The sequence below is a fragment of the Glycine max genome, chromosome 16 (genome assembly GCF_000004515.6).
Source record: "Glycine max cultivar Williams 82 chromosome 16, Glycine_max_v4.0, whole genome shotgun sequence".
NCBI lineage: Eukaryota > Viridiplantae > Streptophyta > Magnoliopsida > Fabales > Fabaceae > Glycine > Glycine max.
The window spans coordinates 32,026,416-32,050,696 of NC_038252.2; the positions used below are offsets into that span (position 1 = coordinate 32,026,416).

Sequence of the window (24,281 nt, forward strand, 5' to 3'; positions counted from 1 at the left end):
CTAAAATTCTTATACAAGAAGTCAGGTTATATAGTTAGGTATGTTTGGACTTTTAGGAGAAGAAAAAAAAAGAAAAAATGAAATGAGATTCTTCATTAGTTAAAATTAGCTTCTGGATAAGTTAATTTGTATAAGCTCTCTTATGTTTTAGAGAAGCTATATGGGGAACCAGAAGGTTTTTCAAGTTTTAGAGTAGAAAGGATCTCTCTGCAGCAAGAAGGGGTAGCCAATGCCTCTTCTCTTGGAAGGAAACACAACAAACAATATACTCACAAAGAAACCAACCACAAGGGGGAGAGTGTTGGTCACCTTTCTAGGCAATGCTGGGTAGTAACACTTGACAACATCTTGATGCAATCCTGCAAAAGCAAGAAAAGAGACCAAAGACAATGATGCATAGAAAAGATCACTCCATCTGAGTCTATAATCTGACGGCATGCGCGGCTTCTTCTTGCCACCATTGAAAGTCCATATCCCTCTGAATGTTACCACTCCATAGTACAACCTTCCAGTGGCACTTCTGAAGCTATCAGTTAAGGTGAAGAAAACACATGACACTGCCAAAAGGGTCAAAAAGGTTCCCATCAACCAACGGTTCAAAGTGTTGCATTCACCATCATCTGTGAGGAGAGGTGCAAAAATGCTGAAGGCAAGGATTGTCACTGTTGGCAAGAGCACATTGAGCCTAGCAGTGCCACTTAGTATTGCATTGATGACATAGAAATAGTAGGATTCATCAATGTCATAGTCATCAAGATCGTAGTAATCATCCTCATTCTGTTGCTGCTGTTGATCATCGCAGGGGAGAATCAATTCTTGAGTACTAGTTGAGTTGCTCATCTCCAACCAACTACAAGGTTTATTTGGATTTGGAAGAGGGGATTTTGTGGTGGTCTTGAAGTTTGTTGATGTGGAATTATAAGGACAGCTTTCAATGTAAAGAAAACAACCTTTGCTTTGGTTTTGGTTCCTTCCTTTGTAAATGAAAATTCTTGAAGGAATATGTTTTTCCCTTCTCTAGCAATGTTTTTGTGTCAGCATTTGCTTTCAAGTTGGGAAATCTTTATACTTTGCCATGCTTCTACTTTCCAGAAGAAACCCTCTGTCCAACAAGCTTTGTAAAATTAATTCAACATCGTCTTATAGAAGTAGAACCCTTTTATTTCAGTTCACATTTTTTTGAGTTATATTATACCTTCCTTTACACCTGTTGAGAAACAATCATTTTTGCTTTCTCTTTTGTTTGGAAAACGGTTATTTCACACTACTTTTTTAATACATATTCTCTTTATACTTCTTAAATAAATGTCAAATCGTAACAGAGAATATCAGCTGACTTCTTCAACAGATGTATAACGAAAAGAAACATAATAATTCAGGTAAGCAAGTAAATGGAATATGTCTCCAATAAATTTATGCCATTTAACAATCGTTTGTATTTGTAAAATATATTTCGTACTGATTATCATTTACCTTTTAATGACACAAGAGAGAAGCACAACAAGGACCAAATTTGTTAGGATAAGTCTACCACTAAAAGAAAAATTTCTCGCATTCCAATTACTTAACCTCTGATTAGCTTTGTTAGAATGTCTTGGTATGTTCTTATGTTCACTCTGGTAATGGAGAGGAACATCCAAATATTTCTCAAAATCTTCAATACCTTAAAATCCCAAGGCTTTGCTAATTTGTTGTTGCACTTGCTAATTACATTAGAAGAGAAGAAAATAATCATTTTTACATTAGGAGAGGAACATCCAAATATTTCTCCAAATCTTCAATACCTTAAAATTCTGGAATGGGAGACATATTTCACTTGCTTACCTGAATTATTATGTTACACTGAGATTGGTTACCTTAAGTTCGTCTAAATTCGTGCTGATTAGTTTCGTACTAATTAGCACTTCTTGTCATTAAAATCCACCCTATGGCTTGGAAGAATAGCTATCAACCTTAAGATAGTAGTGGTCTTGGTTTAAGATCGGTTAGAGCAAGTCAATAAACTTTTATGATAAAAGCGGGTTGAAACCTATGTATTAGATCAAATGACTTGTGGGAATGTACTTGATGAAATGACTTTTGAATGGATCATTGGTGCCCTATGTTAGAAGCTTGAATGCTATTGCTACGTATCTTATTCTCACCATAGTTAAAAAATTCGGTTCGATCCGACCAGTCAGACCGATCCAACCGAAACCAAGTGGTATAATTGGGTTGATTTAGTTATTGGACCGGCCATATATCTAGTCCCATTGGACCCGACCGATTTGGAGTAAACCTGGTAACCCAGTCTGGTTTTTAAAATCAGTTTCACATAAAAGAAAAATAAAAAAATGCTCCAAAACACTTCAAAAAAAAAATCCTAGACTTGTATAATTGTGTTATTGAATATTATTTGTAGACTTATGTTATCAATTTTAATATTTCAATTGTTATTTTAGATTTTGGAGTATGAATAAATTTTTCTTAATCAAATAATGTTAGTTATATACTTATATATAATAGATACATGTATAATTTTAAATTTTTTAATATATATTAAATTGGGTCAATTATTGACATACCGATTGGACCAGTAACCAATCGACCCATTACCAAACCAGACCTGATTTGATAACTTTGATTCTAACAACACAAGATTTATATAAAAGAGTTGTTGACTATACATCTTCTAGTGGATTTTGGGACCTAATCAATTAATTCCTCAAGTTGTGCAAACTAAAATGTGATCCATAAACGCTGGGATCTGCGGATGGAGAATGTTCTGTTCGTTCAGCAAACAATGCCTTGATGCACGGGGAATTCCATAATAAGTGCAAGATCTTGAAAATCATTTGGAATTTCTCAGGATCGTGAGATAATAAAAGCTTGCTATGGAGAGTGTTCGGCAAAGCTATTTTTACAAATTATCAACGCAAAAATCATCATTTAACTAATGATTCTTCGTGTCTTCCTTGCAGGCACCCTGAAGAATATGTTGACTAGGCATTAGCCACATATATGTAAGTCACTTTAGAAGTTGTTTTTTAGCAGAACCATTTCGCATAATAATTACTATTTGTATATGTAGAACTTTTAACATTCAACTGTTAAATTTGCGTAAATTAAGTTTATAATTTTTTATAAAGTCTAACTATAGAAAAATATATTATTTGCGCTTTTAATTATCTTTACAATTTTTTATTTGGTTATTCATTAAAAAATTCAAATGAATGTATAATATGTTTCTAAAATATAAGTAATTGTCAACTAATAAGATTTTTTTTACTGTGCATATGATTATAAAGGAGTACCTTAATCGGTTACCGATATTTTTAAACTTCTCTGAGAAATCCACGGACACTCGTAAGTAAATTATATCTTCATAACAATGATTACACCGGTTAAAATTCAAAATCTCAATTACGTATATAAGAAATCTAAATTCCAACCAATTGAACTGTTGGTGTCAACTTATAATATTATCTAACTACAAATATTCAATTTATTTAAACTTTGGTGTATATAATCGTTAACATAATATCAAAATATTCATTAGTTAAATCATTAAAATTTAATATATACGTGAATTATTGAGTGGAGTAACTTGATATCTGTACATAGGTTCTAAGTCATGTTCGGCCTAACCTTTTTTGGGCTTAAAAATCTGAAATATAAATTAAATTTAAAGAAAAAGGGTAAATATTTTAAATGTCAAAATTTTATTTTACTATGTTATTTACTCATTTCATTGTAATATTTTTTTACATGTAGTAAAACATTTAAAGGTTTTAATTTTAAAAATATAAAAAATTCCATTAATAAAAAAATAATTTAAAAGATGGTTTACAAATATTTTATCATATAAAATGTTAATTAAATAAATTTAAGTACGAATTATAAAAGATAAGATATTGAAAAACTTCTATTTTATTGTCCAATAATATATTTAGAAGATAAAAAATTGAAATCTTAACTAAATTTAAAGAATAGAATTAATAATATTTTCAAAATATTAAAAATTTATTTAACTATAGTATTTACTCCATTCAGTTAAAGAAAAGTCACACTTTAATATTTTCCAATTGTAAATCATTTAAGTATAAATTACCTTTACTATACAATAAAATTGGTAACTTCTAAGAATCTAATCTAATAATTAGATTAAAAGTGATCCCTAATATATTTTTAAATTTTTTAATATTGATAGTTTTTAATTAACTGAGAGTATAACTTGCTGCAAATTAAATTGAACAGATAATTAAACACATAACCCACGGGGACTGAACAGTTCAAAAACAATAAAAACAAGAAGAAGAAAAAAATAATAAAATTGAGAGTCCAGTTTCATCGATCCTTCTTCGTTAAGGAAGAGCCAGAGGGTACACCACATATAATCTATTTTTCTTTCTCTATTTTTCATTGTCATTGATGCACACTTACCCCACCGTTCTAATTTTTCTTTGTTCTGTTTAAATAAAAAAAGAAAATTTAAACCTTAAATTTCCTAGCTGTCTTCAATATCGTGAAACTCACTCTTCAATCATCGATTTTTTGGTTTCTGGGTTTTTGTTTTCCTGTGATTTAGGGTCTGATTCTGATCGAAACCCGCGCCATGGCCATGTTCGATTCCATCTTCAACAAAGGCTTTAAGGCTGCCAAATGGTACTGTTTGTTTATTTTGTTTGATTTTTTTGTATATAATCTGGGGTTTAATTTTTCTTCTTGCAATTGTGTATTTTGTATGCTTTGAAATGAATTTAATAGCTGAATTTAATACTGTGCATCAATTGGCCTTGTTGAACTATTTGGGATGGTTCGTGCTGAATTTTCCCTTTTCTTTATTTGCTAAGTTACTGGGTGTTTTTTTAGTTCAATTGTTCATATATGAATTGTGAGGACTGTGTTTCAGTTTGATTTAAACAATATATTTATTGCAATAGCTCATCTGGACAATTGTTCTTATTTTGGTGTTTCTTTTATATTATTATTATTATTATTATTATTATTATTATTATTATTATTATTATTTCTTGGGTTGTTTAATTTATCTATAAGTGATTTGTTTACCAATGTTCATACTTTCAGTAAAACACTGCTGAAGTTGACAATTCCACGTATAAAGCTTCTAAGAAACAGAAGAGAGATTCAGTTGAAAAACATGCGGCGTGAGATTGCCAAGCTGCTTGAGACTGGCCAAGAAGCCACGGCTCGAATTAGGGTATACATGATTTCCATACAGTCAAGGTTTTAAATTGCGGTTGCGGTTTCATCGTGTCACTTGATATTGTGCTCGCATTGCAGTTGTGGACCCTAAAAAGAACTTGACATTGTAGCCAAAATCATGGTTGCAGGCCGTTTTTAAAACCTTGCATATGATGTTTAGTGCTGCAACTTTTCTATTTGAGAATTTTATACCAATGGCTTAGGACATAAAGAAAATTCTTTTGGTAATTTTTCTTTGGTAGCACAGTTGCTGATGTGGTCATCTGTGCAGGTAGAACATATTATAAGAGAGGAGAACATGATGGCTGCTCAAGAAATCATTGAACTCTTTTGCGAACTTATTGCGGTCCGCCTTCCAATAATTGAATCTCAAAGGTAATCTAGAGATGAAAAGGAAATCTGGTTGACTGGCTTAGAGTCTGTCTTAATTTGTGTGATATGCCAATGTGAATTTTGCATTCAGGATAGTCATTTGTAAATCTTGTGTTAATGAAAGTGTAGGTATGTTTTTCAGCTGAATTTCACAAAAATGTTAACCATGTTCTACAAATCTGACTAACCAGTAACTGGGAAGGATCAATTTGTTTTGTAGGCAGGACCTAAACAATGTATTTGCCACTTTGTTTGAAGGAGTTTTTGGTGGTAACTAAGAAGTGATGAAGAGTATTTTCAGCACATTGTTTCAATCTCTCTCAATTATATTTCATTGTCATTGCACAAATTCTTAATTCATCTAGCATGAGAGTTTGACCCTTGATTTGGTGAAAATTATTGAAATGTTCAAGCAATGTTTGGCTACTTGTTCTTGAACATTGAATTTGTGCAAATGTGCAATGTGATTTAAAACTAGTTTGAACAATTTTCTCAATAAGCACTTATAGGTTAAGAAAATAAAATGAATTGAGGAGGGAAATTGAATCAAACTTCTCTCAAGTTAAAATTAGTTTATACATCTCAAGTTTTTCAGAAGCTCTCTCATCTAACTCTTTGCAACCCTATAAATTATAAGGGTTTTTTTGTAAGCTAGAAATCAAATACATATCTCAATTGAAAAGCTCTTTTAAGCTAGAAGCCAAACTAAATTGGATCTTTGTTAGTGGCAATTTGATTAAATTGGTAAATGCTTGGGGCATAATTTTGTAATTACAGTGTTTGGGCAGTGAAGTGATGACACACAAATGAAAAATCTATTGGAAACTATAAAATGAGTGATGCTCTTCTCTTTGGTGTTTGGGCAGTGAAGTGCCAACAAAAAGGAAATTCTAGATAGCATAATAATTGTTGTTTCACTATACTCAAATTTTTATGCATGTCGTCCTTCTGCTCCTTATTCTTTTGAATGAAGTAATAAGGAAGTCAAACATGGAAAGAAAATCTCCATTGTTAAGAAACATGCATATGCTTTGTCATTGACTGAATATTCAGTACTTGTACATTGTTAGAGTACCAGGTCAAATTCTACCTCAAAATAATATATATTGAAATTGAAGTGATGTCTATATTGATAACCATTGGGAAGTTTTTGCAAAAGTAAAAAAAACAACTTGCATTTAACTATTTTGTCAAGTAAGTTATATTGGGCTGAACTCAAATCCACTCCTTAATAGTTGTCAATGCTATTCTAACTTCATATAGTTTGTATTATTTGCTATTAGTATCGTTGGACAGACTAAAATTTTGTTCATCATTATCTTTTTGATAGCATGAAAAGTTCAAAAAAGTGTGTAATGGATTTTTAACATTGTTTAGGTCATTCTTGTAACCAAAGTATAAAATGTCAACCATTATTCTCTAATTATGTATCTATGTTCTCAATATTGTTCAGGGAATGCCCCCTTGACTTGAAGGAAGCCATATCCAGTGTATGTTTTGCTGCACCAAGGTGTGCAGATTTGCCTGAGTTGTTGCAGGTTCAGATGCTATTTGCTGCCAAATATGGGAAGGAATTTTTATCTGCTGCAACTGAGCTCAGGCCAGACTGTGGTGTTAATCGCCAGGTTCATGAAATTTTCATGCTATACAACCTTTTCCTTTTCTTTTTTGATAAAACATTTTCTACAAAAAGCCATTTTCTCGTTTGACATTCTCCATGTAAATTTCAATTGCAGTTAATAGAGCTGCTTTCAATTCGTGCTCCTTCACCAGAAAAGAAACTGAACCTTCTAAAAGAAATTGCTGTTGAGCATGATTTAGATTGGGATCCAGAAGCTTCAGAAACTGAGTTCTTTAAAAAGCATGAAGATTTATTGGTAAGTGTTAGGCTGTAGTGACTAACTAGAAGGGACAAAAATGGCAATAATACGGTAAATTCTTTCTTTCACACACCATTATCTTACTTTACACATGCTTTCCTTGTCAGAATGGCCCCACCCAATTCGTTAGTGGATCTAAGTTGCCCCTTCCTGACGAAAAACACAATGAAGAGATATACTCCACTCATGATACACCCAATAAAGAACAAGCTGATTCTGATTCTGATTCTGATACATTAGAATTTCCTGAAGTTCCTAAGGTATCAGTCCAGCCAAATGCAAATGTTGCCACAGCTCCAGAAATGGTTACACATTTGACTATGGAACCCCTTGATGTTGATCTTGATTCACCAAGACATTCTGGAGATTTTTCAGATCTGAAGCAGGAGCAAGTTGAAGATAGATCAACAGTTCACAAAGATGAACCTCACACTTCAATCGGCAAAATGGAGAATAAACAGTATTTGCCGTTCATCTCCCCTCCTTCTGTATCATCTGGATCGTTTTTTGCAAGACATAGTGACTCACCTCCCTCCTTCTCAAGCACAAAGTCGGAAGGCAATGTGGACTTACAGGATGTGTTGGCTGCCGCCCATGCTGCTGCTGAAACTGCTGAACGTGCAGCAGCGGCAGCTCGCAACATGGCCAGCCTCGCTCAAGTCCGAATTAATGAGCTGACGAAGAAGAAAAGTACTGAACATGTGCCCGACAGCAGCAGCTCTGAGAACCCATTTTATGCTGGTGGTGGTAATGAATCTCCAACAATAGAAAAGCATTTCACTGATCAAATTCCTGCAGGTAACTCTGATGCCCTTAATAGAAACAATGTTGAACATCACCTGGATCATCATGCTTCCCCAGGCTCTCATTCATCAAGTTTTCCTTCCTTTGACACGCTCAAGGAAGATTTTGCTTCTTCCCTACCCAATGATCATCATGTATTGAATGACAAGTCCTCGAGTCACCAGCCAAAGAGATTACCTTCAATGGATGATGACACATATTTCTCGTACCCCAACTTATTTACCTCTCAAAACTCTAATGTGGGATCTCAGGCTCATTCAGATAATAGCCGTTCCCCTCATGATCTGTGATGCAGAATTATCATCCGGCCACACATTTCCTTGAGAGTCTCAAGTCTTGCTTATGTGTGTTTTATACTTCTGCAGTCAGTACTTTATTTTTGTTTTATTTTCAAAGAGCATGCAATCCCTGGCTTTGTTGTCTACATAGTAAATACTAAAGGCTGGATTTGCATAATGATGGGCACTGCCACTATGTAATTGCTTTGGTTCAGAAGCGTTACTGTTTGTGGCAGGGGCTGCAATGAGTGTAGAAATCTTATAGTGTTGGAATAAAAGCATTCAGCTTCATTTTTCTTTATATATTTTTTTTGTTTCAAGGACAGCAAGACAGCAGATACACGAGTTAGACAACCGGTGGATATTAGACATTTAATGCTTTCAGAACTTCATTTTGTAATTATTGTTATATTGTGGAATATATCACTTCATAGATTTTTTTTCATGGATAATGATAGTGCACATCCTTTTTCTATCTATTTTCGTAGTTAAAGTTTTGTGCCCATACAAATGAGACATCCTTGTGATAAATTATTTTGAAAAGAAAATACTTCTCTTCTCTCCAATCCGAATGACCAAACTATTAATTATGTTATATTATATTATAATCATGTATAAACTAAAATATAGGCTGCATTACAATAGAATGCAAGGTACTTGCACAAACTATCTGATGTCTATATACATTTTGGGCCACTGGAAAATAGTTACCGCAGATTCAAGGTTATTGATGTATATATGCAATCGAGACCTTCCCAAAATATTTATAACATAAACAAGGTGTTGTCTAATAGTGGAAGTATGTTAAAAGCTTGGTTGAACTGATTAGAAGGCTAAAAATGAGTTAAGCACAAATAATTTAATATACGATGTGGATTATGTTCTAAATCTTAGGATCAATTTTAATTTAATTTAGTCTTGTTCAATAATTAGGTCGCTCATTTTTCATTATTATTATGTATCATTAATTTGATTTTTGTTTACAGAGTTAGATTCACATATTAAGAAATAAGAAATATAAGAGAGTTTTTACTGTATCCCCGTTAATTGGGTCCGGGGTGGGAGGGGTATTGGTATGGTTGATTTTCAACCAATAGATATTTGTGATGAATTTTGTCAAGTTATAAATATATTAAGATGCCATCATATGATACTAATACATCGGATTACATTATAACTTCACAATTAAAATATGTTTAACCGAGAATGTTAATAGAGTGGGCAACCTTTTAAGAAAACTGCGTTGCACCCCTTTTACTTATAAAAAGAAGTTATGAATATATTAAATATTAATACATAATATATTAAAGTAGGAGTATGGTAATGTTAAAATATGATAGCAAATTAATATATTTATATAAAGTAATTATATTTTTTTTAAAAAGGAAAATAATCATATATATTGGTTTACACATTACTCTTTTTTTTTTTTAATAATAATCACATTAAAATTTAAATCTAAAACTTCATGCATATTACTCCAAGTGATTCTACACTACTCCTTATTTAACCTTCCTTATACTTCATTGTCCTGGGTGTCAAGTTAATATACAAGAAGTGAAGTGTCAATGTAAAGTTTTTAAAAGTTAAAGAGATTCAGTAGAATTTATCTAATATATAAGTGTTGTTTTCAAATATTAAGGAGTTGTGGGGTGCGAGCGTGATTTTCTCGTTATAAAAATAAGAAGGAAGAGTGATTCAAATCTGAAGCTGAACCCTAACTAGCTGAGCAGACGGAGGAGAACTCGACTGAAGCTGCCTCTGCGACGCCGTTTCGATTCAGCCTCAGACATTTCTGTAAGTTCATCGTTTCACACTTTACACAAATACCCTATTCTTCGCATACTTCGTCGCTGCAACCCCGAACAACGATAACCTAATCAATTTGGCTTCGCCCCCTCTTTTTCTCTTCACAAACAATAACAATTCACGTGTGATTGATTTCTCCAGTGTTTTACGAGTTTCAAAGATGCTCGCTACCGTAGAACTGATTCTGAGAACCACGTTTTTTTGTTCTTGTCACGAATTGTTTCAGATAAATTAAAACAGTGAACGAATAATTTCTGTAAGTTTAATAGTGGGTTTGTGAGAGAGAAAAAAAATACATTTTGTAAGAATTTGGCTCGTTTAGGTGCCAGTTTGTCATTTTTTGAAATAGAGAATCGGTAAATGGGTTTTGAGAGAATTCTGTAACTATGTGTGTAGATCCCTTTTTTTTTTTTTTTTTAATTTTCTTGAGTCAAGGGCCTGTAATTCATAATGCTTAAAATATAGCCAAAGTGATGAATACAGGTATATGGTATTGAAATTTTCTGAGACTTTAAGGAGAGTTATAATATATGTCATCTATTGGTGTTGGTAACGAGAAATTACATAGAATTAGACTATTAGTATTATGCTATTAGACTATTAGTAAGTCTATTGCGAAGGCACAAAACACAGTATCGATCACATTGGATTTTCTTTTTTTAAAGACTTAAGGCTTTCAAAGGATCAAACCACTAGTACTCCTATGTTTTCCGTGGGTAGACTTTAAAATTCCTTAAGAAGATAAGAGAAACACATAACAAATGGGTGATGTAGTGCATGAGGTTTGAACCTAGTGGGGGCTGGGGAGGGTTCGATGTATTCAGCCTTTCCCTAGCACATGGAGAGGATAGTTCTAGGACAGATAAGAAGAAAAAAGACAGTGGCATTGCAGTAGAGATTGAAGAACAAATTTGAAAATAGCCTTGTACTTAGTGTAGTTTCATTCACTTTCACAATGGCACCAAAACCTAACAATTTCTAGTGGTGATGAGGTTTGTAGTATCATTTATCAAAAGCCCAGGTTAGCAATGCAAAACAGTGAAAGTGTCTGCTTGCTGCTGTAGGTTGCAGTCATGGTGCAAGAAAATGGCAAGAGGAAGAAACCAAACATTCTGGTGACTGGCACACCGGGGACAGGAAAGACAACTGTGTGCACTGCTCTAGCTGAAGCCACCCAGCTCTGTCACATCAATGTCGGAGAATTAGTCAAAGAAAAGAACTTGCATGATGGATGGGATGATGAGCTTGATTGTTACCTTCTTAATGAAGACTTGGTAAGCTATCAATTTATATAATTTGGATCATTCCTATATGCTTGTGTTTGAGATTTAGCTCCTCTAAAGTAAAATGAGGAGATGTGTAAAATGAGCAAGTAAGAAAGAATATATACAATGTTGATTTAAAGTGAGTTAATTTTAGTCAAATGAATGATAGATACATCCTTACTTATTTTATTCATCTCAATTTATAATATCCAAATCCTTTTGTGCAACATATGAGTTCATTTTTGTTAGAAGTAGATCAATAGATTCCACACTATAACTAAATGATGATCCTTGTCAAAAGTTGAGGTGGTAGATTCATTGAGCACAGAATTGGAGACTATGTCATGGTTCCTTTCATTGATAGCAAATGTGCATGCTATTTAATGTTATATTTTCCCTGGATCAATTTTTACTATCTCTTTGAGATTACTAATATCGAGATTGGGAAAAGATTAGACTTCTCTGCACAACACTTTGATGAAAGTAACTTCCTGAAGTATAATCCCATTAGCTGTCCTTACCCCTTTCCCTCCTCCATTCTTCTTGATAAAAACTGTTGAACTTCCTGTGGTACAAACTGAATATAATTTTTCTTCTGAATTTTCCTTGAGTTTAGTTGTTTATGTAAACTATTGGTTATGTACATCTAGTTGTAATTTCTTAGGGCTCTTTGTTGACAAAAGAAAATGGAAGCTCCTCTCTTATCCAGTATTAAGAATCTACTTGTCCAATTATTTGTCAAGATATTTTACTTTGATGCTGAACTGCCACCTGGATTTGGTTTATGTTATGTTGGATTGCATGAAATAATTTTAATATTAATATTATCCTCATCATTGATACTTTTCTTGTCATCATGTGTATGTTGCCTGATTTATAGGTTTTATGTCTATTTTGCATGGTTTTTGTAGGTTTGTGATGAACTTGAGGATGTTATGGAAGAGGGGGGAAACATTGTGGACTACCATGGCTGTGATTTCTTTCCTGAGCGTTGGTTTGATTGCGTGGTTGTACTTCAAACTGATAACACCATTTTGTATGACCGTTTGAGTAGGAGGTACGGAAGACTCGTTCCTGTTATTGTTCATTAGTTTTGATACTCTATTATTGGTTTCATTATAAATTTTCCCCGTATATGTGACAGGGGGTACAAAGATTCAAAGCTTTCGAACAATATTGAATGTGAAATCTTCCAAGTTCTGCTTGAGGAGGCTAAAGAAAGTTACTCGGAGGAGAAAGTGATTGCAATGAAGAGTGATAATATAGAAGACGTTAGTAGAAATGTGGCAACTCTGACAGATTGGGTCAGAAATTGGTCTTTACCCTCACATTCTTAACAAAAAAAAATGAGTACTTTGTATATACCTTTCTGCTTGAGTATGGTGAAAGTATCACGATGAACTGCTACCTGAAGCAGATCTGCAGTGTGGTTGAATTCTCTTGCAAATTTTGGTGTGGCATGTATTTGTGGCATTTTATGTGATGGGTTTTAAATTTGACAATTGAAAGGTAACTTTTACCAAGTTGTGATAATGAGTTTCAAATAGTTAAGGGAAAAATTACCTTGTTAGATCTTGTTTAATAAACCTCCCTTTATATAGAGCTACCAAACTGTAGAAACATTATCCACCCTCTCGTATTTCATCCCTCCATCATCCATCCATCACTTTCTTTCGTAAAGCATACTGCATTTGTTACCTCTTTTACTTTTATTTGGCACATGTGACGAGAAAAAATATTAAAAAACTAGAAACATTGGAAAGCTACTACTTGCACATGTGAAGCTGATGAAGTAAGATGTTTGATTTGCATGTGGAAATCTGGTAATTCTTCTAAAAGAACTGATATTCACTTAATTTTTTTTCTCATTCTACAAAATTGATTTACATCCAATTTTTATAAGATTTAAAAAATAATTTAAAATCTTAAAAGAAGACAGTAAAAAATGAAAAAAAATCTTGAAAGTGATATAATACCACCGAATCTATAAAAAAATGTGACTAAGATCTTCGTTCTCAGGACCTCTTTATTTCTCCATCCTTGGAGAGCTTGATGTCAGGAATTTGAATTGAAAAACAAAACTTTTTTTTAGAAAACTTACTAGTGTATCAGTTTATCATCCTTTATTTTCAGTAAATACGAAGTAGATTTTAGTAATTGTTAGTTGTCGAAATCAAAATTATCATTTCTTCTATTTATTTATTTAAATTTGATTGATGATTGATTGATTAAACAAGTTACTAGTTAGAAGGCTGATTATTTTATTCCGGATTGAAAGTTAGTTCATTTTTTAAAACTTTGCTTAAAAAACAATAAATTTAATTTTGATACACTATTATCCCTCGTCAAAATTATAAAGCATAAATAGAATATTTTTTTTAAAAAAAAATATTATGAAAGATGGTGTACAGAGTTGAGCTGCAATTGCTTCATCTAAGTAAATTTTCACTTCATCAAACTACAGCAGATGATACACATTGTAATTTGTAACTCAAGAAAGCAATCCGTATGCACAAATGTAAATGAATACAATGCAATGGACTTGATTTACAGGAGAGACGTGTAATCAGGAAAGGACAAGAGTGAAAGAAAAATATTATAGCTGAAAAAAATGTCATAAATAATTCTATTTTTTCCCCTTTACCTTAATTACTATTGTGCCAAAGTCACCTTAGACCAGATAACTCAACTGCATGTAGATTTTCAGTAGAGTCAACAATCAAATCCGAAATGGGATGAGGAGTCAGAAATAAATTCTTATTATGATGGAGGAAACCAACTTACACAATTGACATAGAACTAAATGCTAAAAAAAAGAGATTTTAAAAGACATACAAATTGTCACACTAATTTAAAGTTTAAACTGACAACCTTGCTTTCTCTTTACCTATTAAAGAAACCAACAACTATTATTCTTGGAAGAATTAACATAGCATAATTTGGCTGTGGCACAGAACTTTTTACCCCATCAATTTATTGCAGCACAGCGGTGAGCCAATTCTTCCACAAATTCTGCAATATTTTTATCAGAATTTCCTCCCTCATCAACATAACTCTTGGCCAGATTCTTCCATTTGATGGCATTTTTCTTTATTTCATTTCCTTTTTCAGTCTCCAATATTTCCTTTATGCAATGTGTGATTGTTTCTCTTCTAACTATCTCTTTCTCATCAGCAACAGCTTTGACTCCAATTTTCCACACATCCTTTAGAAGTTTTGCATTTGTGATCTGGTCTGTCCACAGTGGCATTGCAATCACTGGAACTCCTAAGCTCAAAGCTTCCAATGTGGAGTTCCAACCACAGTGTGTGAGAAAACACCCCAAAGCCTCATGTGTTAGGACTTGTAGTTGGGGACACCATGAGACTATTAAACCCTTCTCTGATGTGTCAGCAAACTCCTTTGGAAGCTTTCCCTTATCACAATCTCTAATCACCCACATGAAATAACTTCCACTATCTCCCAAACCCCAAGCCAGTTCCTCAGTTTGCTCCTCATTAAGCCCTGCCATGCTCCCGAAAGAGACATACACAACTGACCCTTTTGGTTTTTCATCAAGCCATTTGATGCAAGCTTCTGAGTTTGGATTATACATGTTAACACCATAGTCCTTGTCATCTTGGAGTCTTTTGTCCAAGTAGATAGATGGCAGGCATGGTCCTATTGGCTTTAATGGCCAAATCTTCACCAGCCAATCCACAACCTACAATAAATTTCATTTCAAATTTCAATCATCAATATTATCCAACAAAATAACTAGGATAAAAATGTATTCTAGGTCTCTCTAATTTCAATCAAAATTGTTCTTAGTCGTTATACTTTAAAAATGATATTTTTGGTCTTTGAATTCTTTTTATAATTGATGATTTTTTTCTCTTTTTATGGAACTTAGGATACTAGGATGAGAGACAAAATCCATCAATTATAAATAAAAAAGAAGACCAGAATCATCCTGAAGTAATAGGAACTAGGACAAATTTTGACCAAAATTTGAGGGAAAAACTTTTTACCCAGATAACTACTGCTGTCTAATTCATTCCAACAAATAAGAACAAATCAAATTAATGAAGAGAATTTTCAGCTAGTCAAGTCACTTACCCCCTGCTCCAGTTCATAAAAACTGTTTGCAAGAACCCAATCTGCTTTATCAATGTTGACAAATTGATTCACAACTACATCAAAGTAGCCTGGATAGGACCCATATTTGTTCAAGAAAGATGGCAAGTCCCCAGCTGCAAGTTTTGGCAACCCTGGCAACAAATATTCTGCCTGTGTAAGAGGCAACTCTATCAACTTCTTATAAACATGGAAGTATATGTTGTTTGTTGTGCATGTCTGAGTGAAGAAAGTAGCACCAAGTAGCCCAAATTTCTTGGCAACATCAAGAACCCACGGCATGAAAGCATCATAGATAACACAATCTGGAGGGTGGCTTGACCCTGCAAGCTTCTGAACAAGCTCAGCAAAAGTTTGTGATCCAACCCTCCAAAAGGTCTCTATGTAAGCCTCAAGACTCTCTGCTGCTGCAAGCCCTCCATCATCATAGCCATCTGAGATGCTCTCAACTTCAATGGAAGTGAAGTTTTTGTTTCTCATGTTCTTCCAATTGGACACAACAGTTACAAGTGTTACCTTCACTCCTCTCTGCACCAAACGCTTGGAGAACTGAAGCATAGGATTGATGTGTCCTTGGGCTGGATAAGGTAGGACAAGACAGTGAGCTGCATGGTTTTTCCTTTGCTCTTTCATTTCTGACTCCAACGTTTGTTTACTCCTTCCCCACACTGCATATGTGTTCATTGCTTTCTGTTACATGTGTATAAATAGAAGAGAAATGCAATTTTTACACCAAAATCAACAACTAAGAGAAAGAAGGAGAAAAAAAATGTGATGTAATAAGTGATACAGTAAAAAAAAAAAATGATCAACATGAGTTGAGTCCAATAAAAGAATTTAGCCTCTTACAATCTGGGAATCAAGATTTAAATCTCTATTAGAAGATATATTAATATTTAGTATTTTATCTCCTTTAAATAATATTGTCTCCAAAAGCAAGAACATGTGAGAAATTAAAAATAAAAGATAGACATTACGAAAAATTGCATGATTCAAAATAAATGTTACTTTGAATCATTCAAAATATAAAAATCAAATAAAAATCGGAAAAAGATTTTGTTTTTTTATACGTAAAAACTGAAAAACATGTTGATGGGCTTGAAAGCAAAAACATTAACGTAACACGAATCAGTAATGAACTAATGATAGTTGATCGAATATACTAGCTTTGATATTTTTGAACATGCACCAGCTTCATATAAAAAAAAAGTTTGTGATCTAAAACTTTATAAATTAATTAACATTCTTAAAATTAAGTTTTGGTTGTTTTTATAAACAATTATTGCTTATGAGTAAAAATAATATTTTTTACTATTATTTAAAGGTTGTTTAAAACTATCTTATTGGAATAAAATATGTATGAGTGAATTATAATGTAACATTATGAATACCAATAAGATAAAAAATTCTACGCGTGCAATATTTCTTAATTAGAATTCGAGGGGTCCATGTCGGTGATATGTGATTATTATTGCATCTGGCAAAGAGATCCTTAATGACTCATGGAAGATGAACATCTCTCATTTGTTAGAGAAGGGAATCAATGTGTGGATTATATCATATATTAATATCATACAGTTGTGGCTTCAGAACAATTTTCTTATGATTTACGTAGATGCCATGGGGATAAGGTTTTTTAGTATTTAGTTTGCTGCTCTATGTTCCCTCTTTTTCCATGTACCAAAAAATACGTGCTTAAATTAATTTTAATTATGAATTTTGCATTGAAACATATATATATATATATATATATATATATATATATATATATATATATATATATATATATATATATATATATATATATGATAAAATTAAGAAAATAAATTGGTTATCGGGTATGTGAATGAAATTATATCAACTTACATGTGAGTTTAAGTTTATGTTTTAAGAATAACCTTACATTAAATACTGGAAGGAAGAATTTTTCCCATAATGATTCTTCAATGTCATTTTCCATTGATAATGATCCTACAATTTGTCAGCAAAGTTTGTAATTATTTAGAAATTAATAATTTGTCATATAGTAGCATTAAGTAAAAGAGAAAAGTGAAGTTTGTTTTATTTTCTGGGTTTGCATGACTTCCACTTTTCTTTTTATTTTCCTTCAAAGAAGTTGGATTTAATATAATTTTGAGAAATTCATGAAAATAAAAGTATTATTTTAAATTAAGAAAATTTTAAAAAAAATAATTTTATAAAAATTGACTTTACAGGTAAAAAATGCTTAAAAATCCGATTATTACTTTATTATAATTAGCACCAATAATGTACTCTGCAAAACAGTTTTTTTCCTGTTATATTGGTATATATGACTATATGAGTGACAAGGAGCGTATGCAATTATGTCATCATGATTTCTTTAATTCCGCGAACACACACCTCTTATTTTTTTATTTAAACTCGCATATCACGAGCCACTGGTCCATGACCAGTTGACCACGACATTTAACTGTTGCTTCACGTATTTATTTCTTTTAGCTTTAATAAATAAACAAAATAATATAAAGCATTGTAAGTATTTTTTTTGTCCCATTATAATTGTGAAGAGAAAAAAAATTATTCTAAATTAATTGTTATTTTAATTTTTAATATAATATTAACTATTTTTTACTTATATTTTTATGATATTAATGGAAAACAAAAAAATTGGATGAGAGAAAGGAAGAGTAAATATCTGTAATTAACTTTTAATAAGATCAACACAATAGATTGGTTAATTATTGTTACTTTAACGAAACTAATTTTCTTCAAGAAAAAAAAAAAAAGAAACTAATTGCAGTTAGATCAGGTTGATCCATGAAGTTATCAAGCATAACATTTTTGTCGGGTATGGATTAGGCTTATTTAGCTCGCAGATAATAGTTTGATAAAAAAATTCAAAAGTAATGTAACTCGTAAAATAACTTATTAGATTAATCATATATTTGACTTGGGATGACTTGATTACATCTGATGTATATGAGATAAATTTAAAGATTTGAATCGGTTTTTAAAACTCATTTCACATTAAAGAAACAAAAAAATATTTCAAGAAAAACTCAAATTTGTATAATTGTGTTATTGAATTATTATTTATAACTTGTATTAATTGTTATTTTGGATTTTGAAATATAAATGAATTTTGTTAATCAAATAATATATATATTATTTACCTAGCCATTAGACTATTGACCATTGGTCCTATCTCAACATGTGGTTTCATAACTTGTAGCAAAAAATTAACACGAACACTGTCTCTCACACAGCCAATGCATGCGAATGCCATGGATGCCATGAGCCTCCTCCGCATTGGTCACGTTCCACGCGCCACCACCATCTCACGACAAGTTCCCAATCGCCTCTTCTTTAACCAATGCATGCGAATATCCCTTCATTCTTAGCGTGTGTCTGTACCAAGTGTTCAAAGTTAGTTAGTTCTTCTGAGTGAAGACGTGCTTCGTTTGCAATTTAGTTCTTGCTTTTATATTATCTAAACGACTCGTTTTGCTGCTCCTTTTGTTATTGCTGGATTCAACTGCTAGAAGGACTCACTGCATGTGAATTGTGAGGTACTATGTTTCTGAAATCCAAATTACCTTTTTTGATAACAATGGATCAAGTATGTTTTTGGTCTCTCCCAAAGTTTTCGTCTCATTTCATTTTCTCTAAAGTTTTAACATTGCTATTTATCGAGGATGCTATTTTCTTTAGTAAATCCAGTATGTTTGTTCAGTATTTTAACATGCACCATCACGGTTTTGTTTTAAAATTGTTGTACAAATGCCTCAGACATAATCTGTGTTCAATCCTGTCTGTCACCAAAGCAGATTTACTAACAGAGTTAGCAAACTAGATAGGAGTGTTAAAAAAAACTGATTGAATCGAATTGTATCCAAATCTAAATATATCGAATTAGTTTTTTTTTTGAACTAGTTCAAGAAAAAATAAATAAGTATATTATTTCATAGTTTGAATTATTGATTGCGTCATAAAGACCCTTATGTCCACGCCCCAATCTACCCCAGGAGGAGTATGTGCTTCTAAAAGATCTTTTATATTGTGATCAATCCCGAAGTTCAAGAAAAAATAAATAAGTATATTATTTTATAAAATTAATTCAGTTTGAATTATTGATTGTGTCATAAAGACCTTATGTCCACCCCCCGATCTACCCCAGGAGGAGTATGTGCTTCTAAAAGATCTTTTATATTGTGATCAATCTCGAAGTTAGTTCTATACATATGACCAGCAACTAGAAAAATAAATGCAATAGCTAAATGATGGTGTGCAAATATGGGTCAGCCATAAACTTTGAGTTTGCCGATGAAATCCCCTTAGAAGATTCGGTTAACCAATCTGGTTTTTATTTAAATATTTTTTTATTTAAAAAAATTAGTTCAACTCTTAAAACTAGTTTAAAATTGGTTAAAAATTAATTCAGTTCAAAATCAATTTTTTAAAACCAGTTCGATTTTGAACCAGTTTGACTATTTGGATATAAAATCGAACTGGTTAAAGCAGTTCGAAACTAATTCGATTTGATTTTTTTACCAAATTAGTTTTTGCACGTCCGTAACACTAAATGAATGGGATGAAAACATGTTTGAATGACCAATTTCAGATTTCGTATATTTTAAAGGGACTAAAAACATATTAATATGTTTTTAAGCTAATTTTGTTCAAGGTGGTATTAAGCTAATTTTGTTTTCAAGTGTGGTATTAAGCTAATTTTGTTTTCAAGTGTTAGTTAGCCTTGTCTGTTGCATGCAAATTGCAAGCCTGGAACTACTGCTAACTAGCTATCTGTATTTTGTAAAACTCAATGTTTTAAAAATAGATCCACGACTGATTTCGGCAGCAACGTTAAGGCTTTTGGGGTTGCTTCGAAGTGAGAAAAATGGTATTCTCTGCAAAATATGGGAGAAGTGATGGAAATAGTTGGGCAAGCATCAAAGGCTTTTCCCTCCAAGTCCTCACAGGGAGGTGGTTCATGATGTTTTCATCATTTATGATCATGTCAGTGTCAGGAGCAACCTACATGTTTAGCCTCTACTCCCGGGAAATCAAGTTGGTTCTTGGTTATGACCAATCCACTCTTAATCAGTTAAGTTTCTTTAAGGACTTGGGTGCCAACATAGGCATTCTTTCAGGCCTAATCAACGAGGTCACACCCCCTTGGGCTAGCTTATTAATTGGTGGAGTTCTCAACTTTTTTGGGTACTTTGCAATTTGGCTTGCTGTCACCGGCAAAATTGCAAAGCCCCAAGTGTGGAACATGTGCTTGTACATCTTCATTGGAGCAAATTCCCATTGCTCAACCAAAACTGGAGCTGTTGTGACCAGTGTCAAGAACTTCCCTGGCATCAGAGGCATTGTCTTAGGCCTTTTGAGTGGGTATCAGGGTGTAAGTGCAGCAATAATTACTCAGCTATACTATGCCTTCTATGGAAATGACTCCAAATCCCTCATTTTGCTCATGGCATGGCTACCAACTGCTACAGCTATTGTGTTCCTTCCAGTTATCAGAAACCACAGGAGTATTCAACAGCCAAATGACACTAAAGCTTTCTATAGGTTCCTCTATTTGTCATTAGTCCTAGCGGGGTTCCTAATGATCGTAATTATAGCACAACAATGTTTCACTTTCTCTCCAAATGAATATAATGTTACTACCACTGTGATGCTTCTTTTGCTCATCCTTCCACTGGCTGTTGTTATTGTAGAAGAACACAAGATTTGGAAGAGTAGACAACAAAACATCAATAGGGAAGATAGTCAAATGTTGTTGGCAAACTATCCCAATATAGCTACAGAAAATCCTTATCAAGAGGAGTCTTCCCATACAGAACAAACTGTCGAAGAAAAAGTATCCTGTTGGGAAAACATACTCAGGCCCCCAGAAAGGGGTGAAGATCATACAATACTTCAAGCCATTTTTAGCCTTGACATGGTGGTTCTCTTATTAGTTTCTATATGTTCATTTGGTAGCAACCTGACTATGGTAAATAACTTAAGTCAAATTGGAATTTCATTAGGGTATCCAGCACATACCATAACCACATTTGTCTCCCTTATGTCCCTTTGGATCTATTTAGGTAAGGTCATTCAAGGGGTTGTCGCAGAATTTATCTTATCCAAATTTAAAGTCCCTAGACCTTTCATGCTCACATCGTTACTTCTATTATCTTGTGTTGGTCATCTTTTAATTGCATTCAATGTCCCAAATGGTCTCTATATAGCCTCAATTGTTATTGGCTTCTGCTTTGGGGCTAACTGGCCATTACTCTATTCCATCATATCTGAACTTTTTGGCCTTAAACATTATTCAACATTGTTCAATGTTGGGTCAATATCAAGTCCAATTGGGTCATACTTGCTCAGTGTGAGGGTTGCAGGGTATTTATATGATATGGAAGCAAGAAGGCAAATGGAAGCTTTGGGGCAAAAGACAAGTCCAGGGGAGGAGCTGAACTGCAATGGTGATGAGTGCTACAAGTTGGCATTCATTACAATGACTGCAGTTTGCTTGTTTGGGGCATGTTTGTCACTCATTCTGGTCTTTAGGACCATACAACTTTATAGAAGAGACCTATACAAGAAATTCAATGGTGCTACAACTGATGTAACTGAAACAACTGATGTAACTGAAACGGCTGTGTCTTAGAAATGTATTGGACCATCAGCTGCAAATGAAGGCTAGGTGACTTTGGCATGGAAATGGCAACAGAAAATTCAGAACCAGAGCAATAGCTATAGCAACTACTTTGCAATCACTAACAAATTTACAGTTTATAATGAGTAGTCCTTGTAAATTTGTAATGTTATCTTTTCTACCTTAGAGACCTATTTCGGCTAGTGGGATAACACTTTATTGTTATTTGTTTTTTACTGTGACAACTTGGTAACATAGTTTCTTTCCGCTTTAAAACAGCATTAGAGTATTGCTTGAGAAATAATAAGTGTCAAATTATCTGCACCAGGCGCTTGTCTTTTTTCCTCTTTTGAGTTTATAAAATGAATTCAAAATGTTTAGGGGAAATAATCAATAGGTATAGTGATCAATACTATGATGTGTTTTCTTCTCTCAACATTATGCTGTATGTTATAGTTTGTCTTTTATATGTTGAGCTTTTAAGTTTATTATCATGTGGTTTTCAAAAAAGGATTTGTGATCCTTACCTTTATTTTCTTTCAATGATCCATCACCATTTACTTCTAACATTTAGTACCTTTTACTGTCACTTTTTCGTTGTTTTTTAAAAATCTTACGTCGACCATTTACAAAAATTAGAATGATGATATTCACATTAAAATTACCATTTTCTCTACTTATCTCAAGTTTTGTTTAATTAAAAAGTAACATCAATCAGGCAGAAAAAAATTCTTTATTTTTTTAAAAAAAATAGAAGTACTTTCTATGTTAATTGATAATCTTTTGAAAAAATAATATTTTAATTTAAATTTTCTTACTAAAATATATTTTCTATCTCTAATAATTGCTTAAATTTTATGTTTTCTGATAAAAAAAAAATTGGTCTTTAATATTTTTTTAATGTCTGATGAATTAATGAAGTGTGTTTTTTTTATAAATAAATTTGCTTGCTATTAATCGTTTTCATTAGTCTTTTTTAAATGGATTAATAACAAATATAAAAAATTAAACATAAAGTTTATTAATTTATATGATTAAAAAAAGATAATGACTAAAAATAAAAAATTATTAAAAAATAATTATTAAATCATGTATATTTTAGTATTTTTTTAATCATTAAACTCGCAACTTTTTATTTTATTATTTACTAAAAAGTTCTATGTTTTTAGAAAATAATTTGATTCATTACATATCAATATATCCGGCACCTTCACATCATTTGACGTGGTGTAGTGTGACACCACATTGGCAAAAGCTCCAGACTTTGCTTCTTTCTTTTAGGTTTAGGGATAATAATTGGACCTTATGTAATAATTATAAAAAACACGTACGATGGAGAGTTTTAAATCAATTTAGATCGAGTACGAATATATATGGCTATGAGTTGAGTACTTTATTATTATTATTCATTATACATTTTTAGGTTATCATATTGATAAAAAAACATTTGATAATTTTATTAATGATTAATTTTCATAAAAAAGCTAATTGATTATTTTAAGTAGGTTTCCAATTCAAATTTTAATCATATTTTTTTATCCACGTGTTCAAACTAAAATTTTGCTTATAATCTACATATTATTCAATATCTTAAATTCAAATTAAAAACTAATATTACACTATTTATGCTTATAAAAAATATCACATAATAAAAGAAATTACACTTGTTCTTATCAATATTTCAGACAGGTTGCCTAATCATACAAGAGAAGATCCACGGGCAGATACCAAGTAGGGGTATTTACAAGAATTTTGAAACTTATCCCAAATCAAATGGAAAATGATAGAAGTTGAGATTAACTTATCTAAGATAATCTTGGGTGTATGTTTCTAAAGGGAGAAAGTGACTTATAAATCCAGCCTCATCTTTATTATTTTATCTAATTTGGAAAAGTTCATGGGGAACATCCCACTTTAT

At 32.4% G+C, this 24,281-nt stretch overlaps 5 protein-coding genes across 5 annotated transcripts; 3 read left to right on the forward strand and 2 right to left on the reverse strand.

Moving 5' to 3' along the window:
• Nucleotides 1-180: 180 nt before the first annotated feature.
• On the reverse strand, nucleotides 181-840 carry LOC102667772 (protein DMP2). The gene has a single exon (XM_006599936.1). The coding sequence runs from the start codon at nucleotides 838-840 to the stop codon at nucleotides 181-183; it is 660 nt and encodes a 219-aa protein (XP_006599999.1).
• Nucleotides 841-4,252: 3,412 nt separating this feature from the next.
• Nucleotides 4,253-8,840, forward strand: LOC100800901 (vacuolar protein sorting-associated protein IST1). Its single transcript, XM_006599388.3, has 7 exons — nucleotides 4,253-4,361; nucleotides 4,568-4,644; nucleotides 5,068-5,200; nucleotides 5,477-5,580; nucleotides 7,031-7,202; nucleotides 7,314-7,454; nucleotides 7,565-8,840. Exons 2-7 carry the CDS (start codon nucleotides 4,595-4,597, stop codon nucleotides 8,549-8,551), a joined length of 1,587 nt encoding a protein of 528 aa, XP_006599451.1. The 5' UTR covers nucleotides 4,253-4,361; nucleotides 4,568-4,594; the 3' UTR covers nucleotides 8,552-8,840.
• A 1,403-nt stretch (nucleotides 8,841-10,243) lies between these two features.
• Nucleotides 10,244-13,296, forward strand: LOC100306226 (putative adenylate kinase). Its single transcript, NM_001248744.2, has 4 exons — nucleotides 10,244-10,336; nucleotides 11,413-11,622; nucleotides 12,525-12,670; nucleotides 12,758-13,296. The coding sequence occupies exons 2-4, from the start codon at nucleotides 11,422-11,424 to the stop codon at nucleotides 12,948-12,950; spliced, it is 540 nt and encodes a 179-aa protein (NP_001235673.1). The 5' UTR covers nucleotides 10,244-10,336; nucleotides 11,413-11,421; the 3' UTR covers nucleotides 12,951-13,296.
• Nucleotides 13,297-14,349: 1,053 nt separating this feature from the next.
• LOC100787483 (UDP-glycosyltransferase 74G1) lies at nucleotides 14,350-16,854 on the reverse strand. Its single transcript, XM_003548032.5, has 2 exons — nucleotides 15,712-16,854; nucleotides 14,350-15,316 (listed from the first exon to the last, which is right to left on the reverse strand). Exons 1-2 carry the CDS (start codon nucleotides 16,411-16,413, stop codon nucleotides 14,582-14,584), a joined length of 1,437 nt encoding a protein of 478 aa, XP_003548080.2. The 5' UTR covers nucleotides 16,414-16,854; the 3' UTR covers nucleotides 14,350-14,581.
• Nucleotides 16,855-18,901: 2,047 nt separating this feature from the next.
• LOC102661181 (protein NUCLEAR FUSION DEFECTIVE 4) lies at nucleotides 18,902-22,687 on the forward strand. The gene is made up of 2 exons (XM_006599389.3): nucleotides 18,902-19,280; nucleotides 20,549-22,687. Exon 2 carries the CDS (start codon nucleotides 20,609-20,611, stop codon nucleotides 22,373-22,375), a length of 1,767 nt encoding a protein of 588 aa, XP_006599452.1. The 5' UTR covers nucleotides 18,902-19,280; nucleotides 20,549-20,608; the 3' UTR covers nucleotides 22,376-22,687.
• Nucleotides 22,688-24,281: the final 1,594 nt, after the last annotated feature.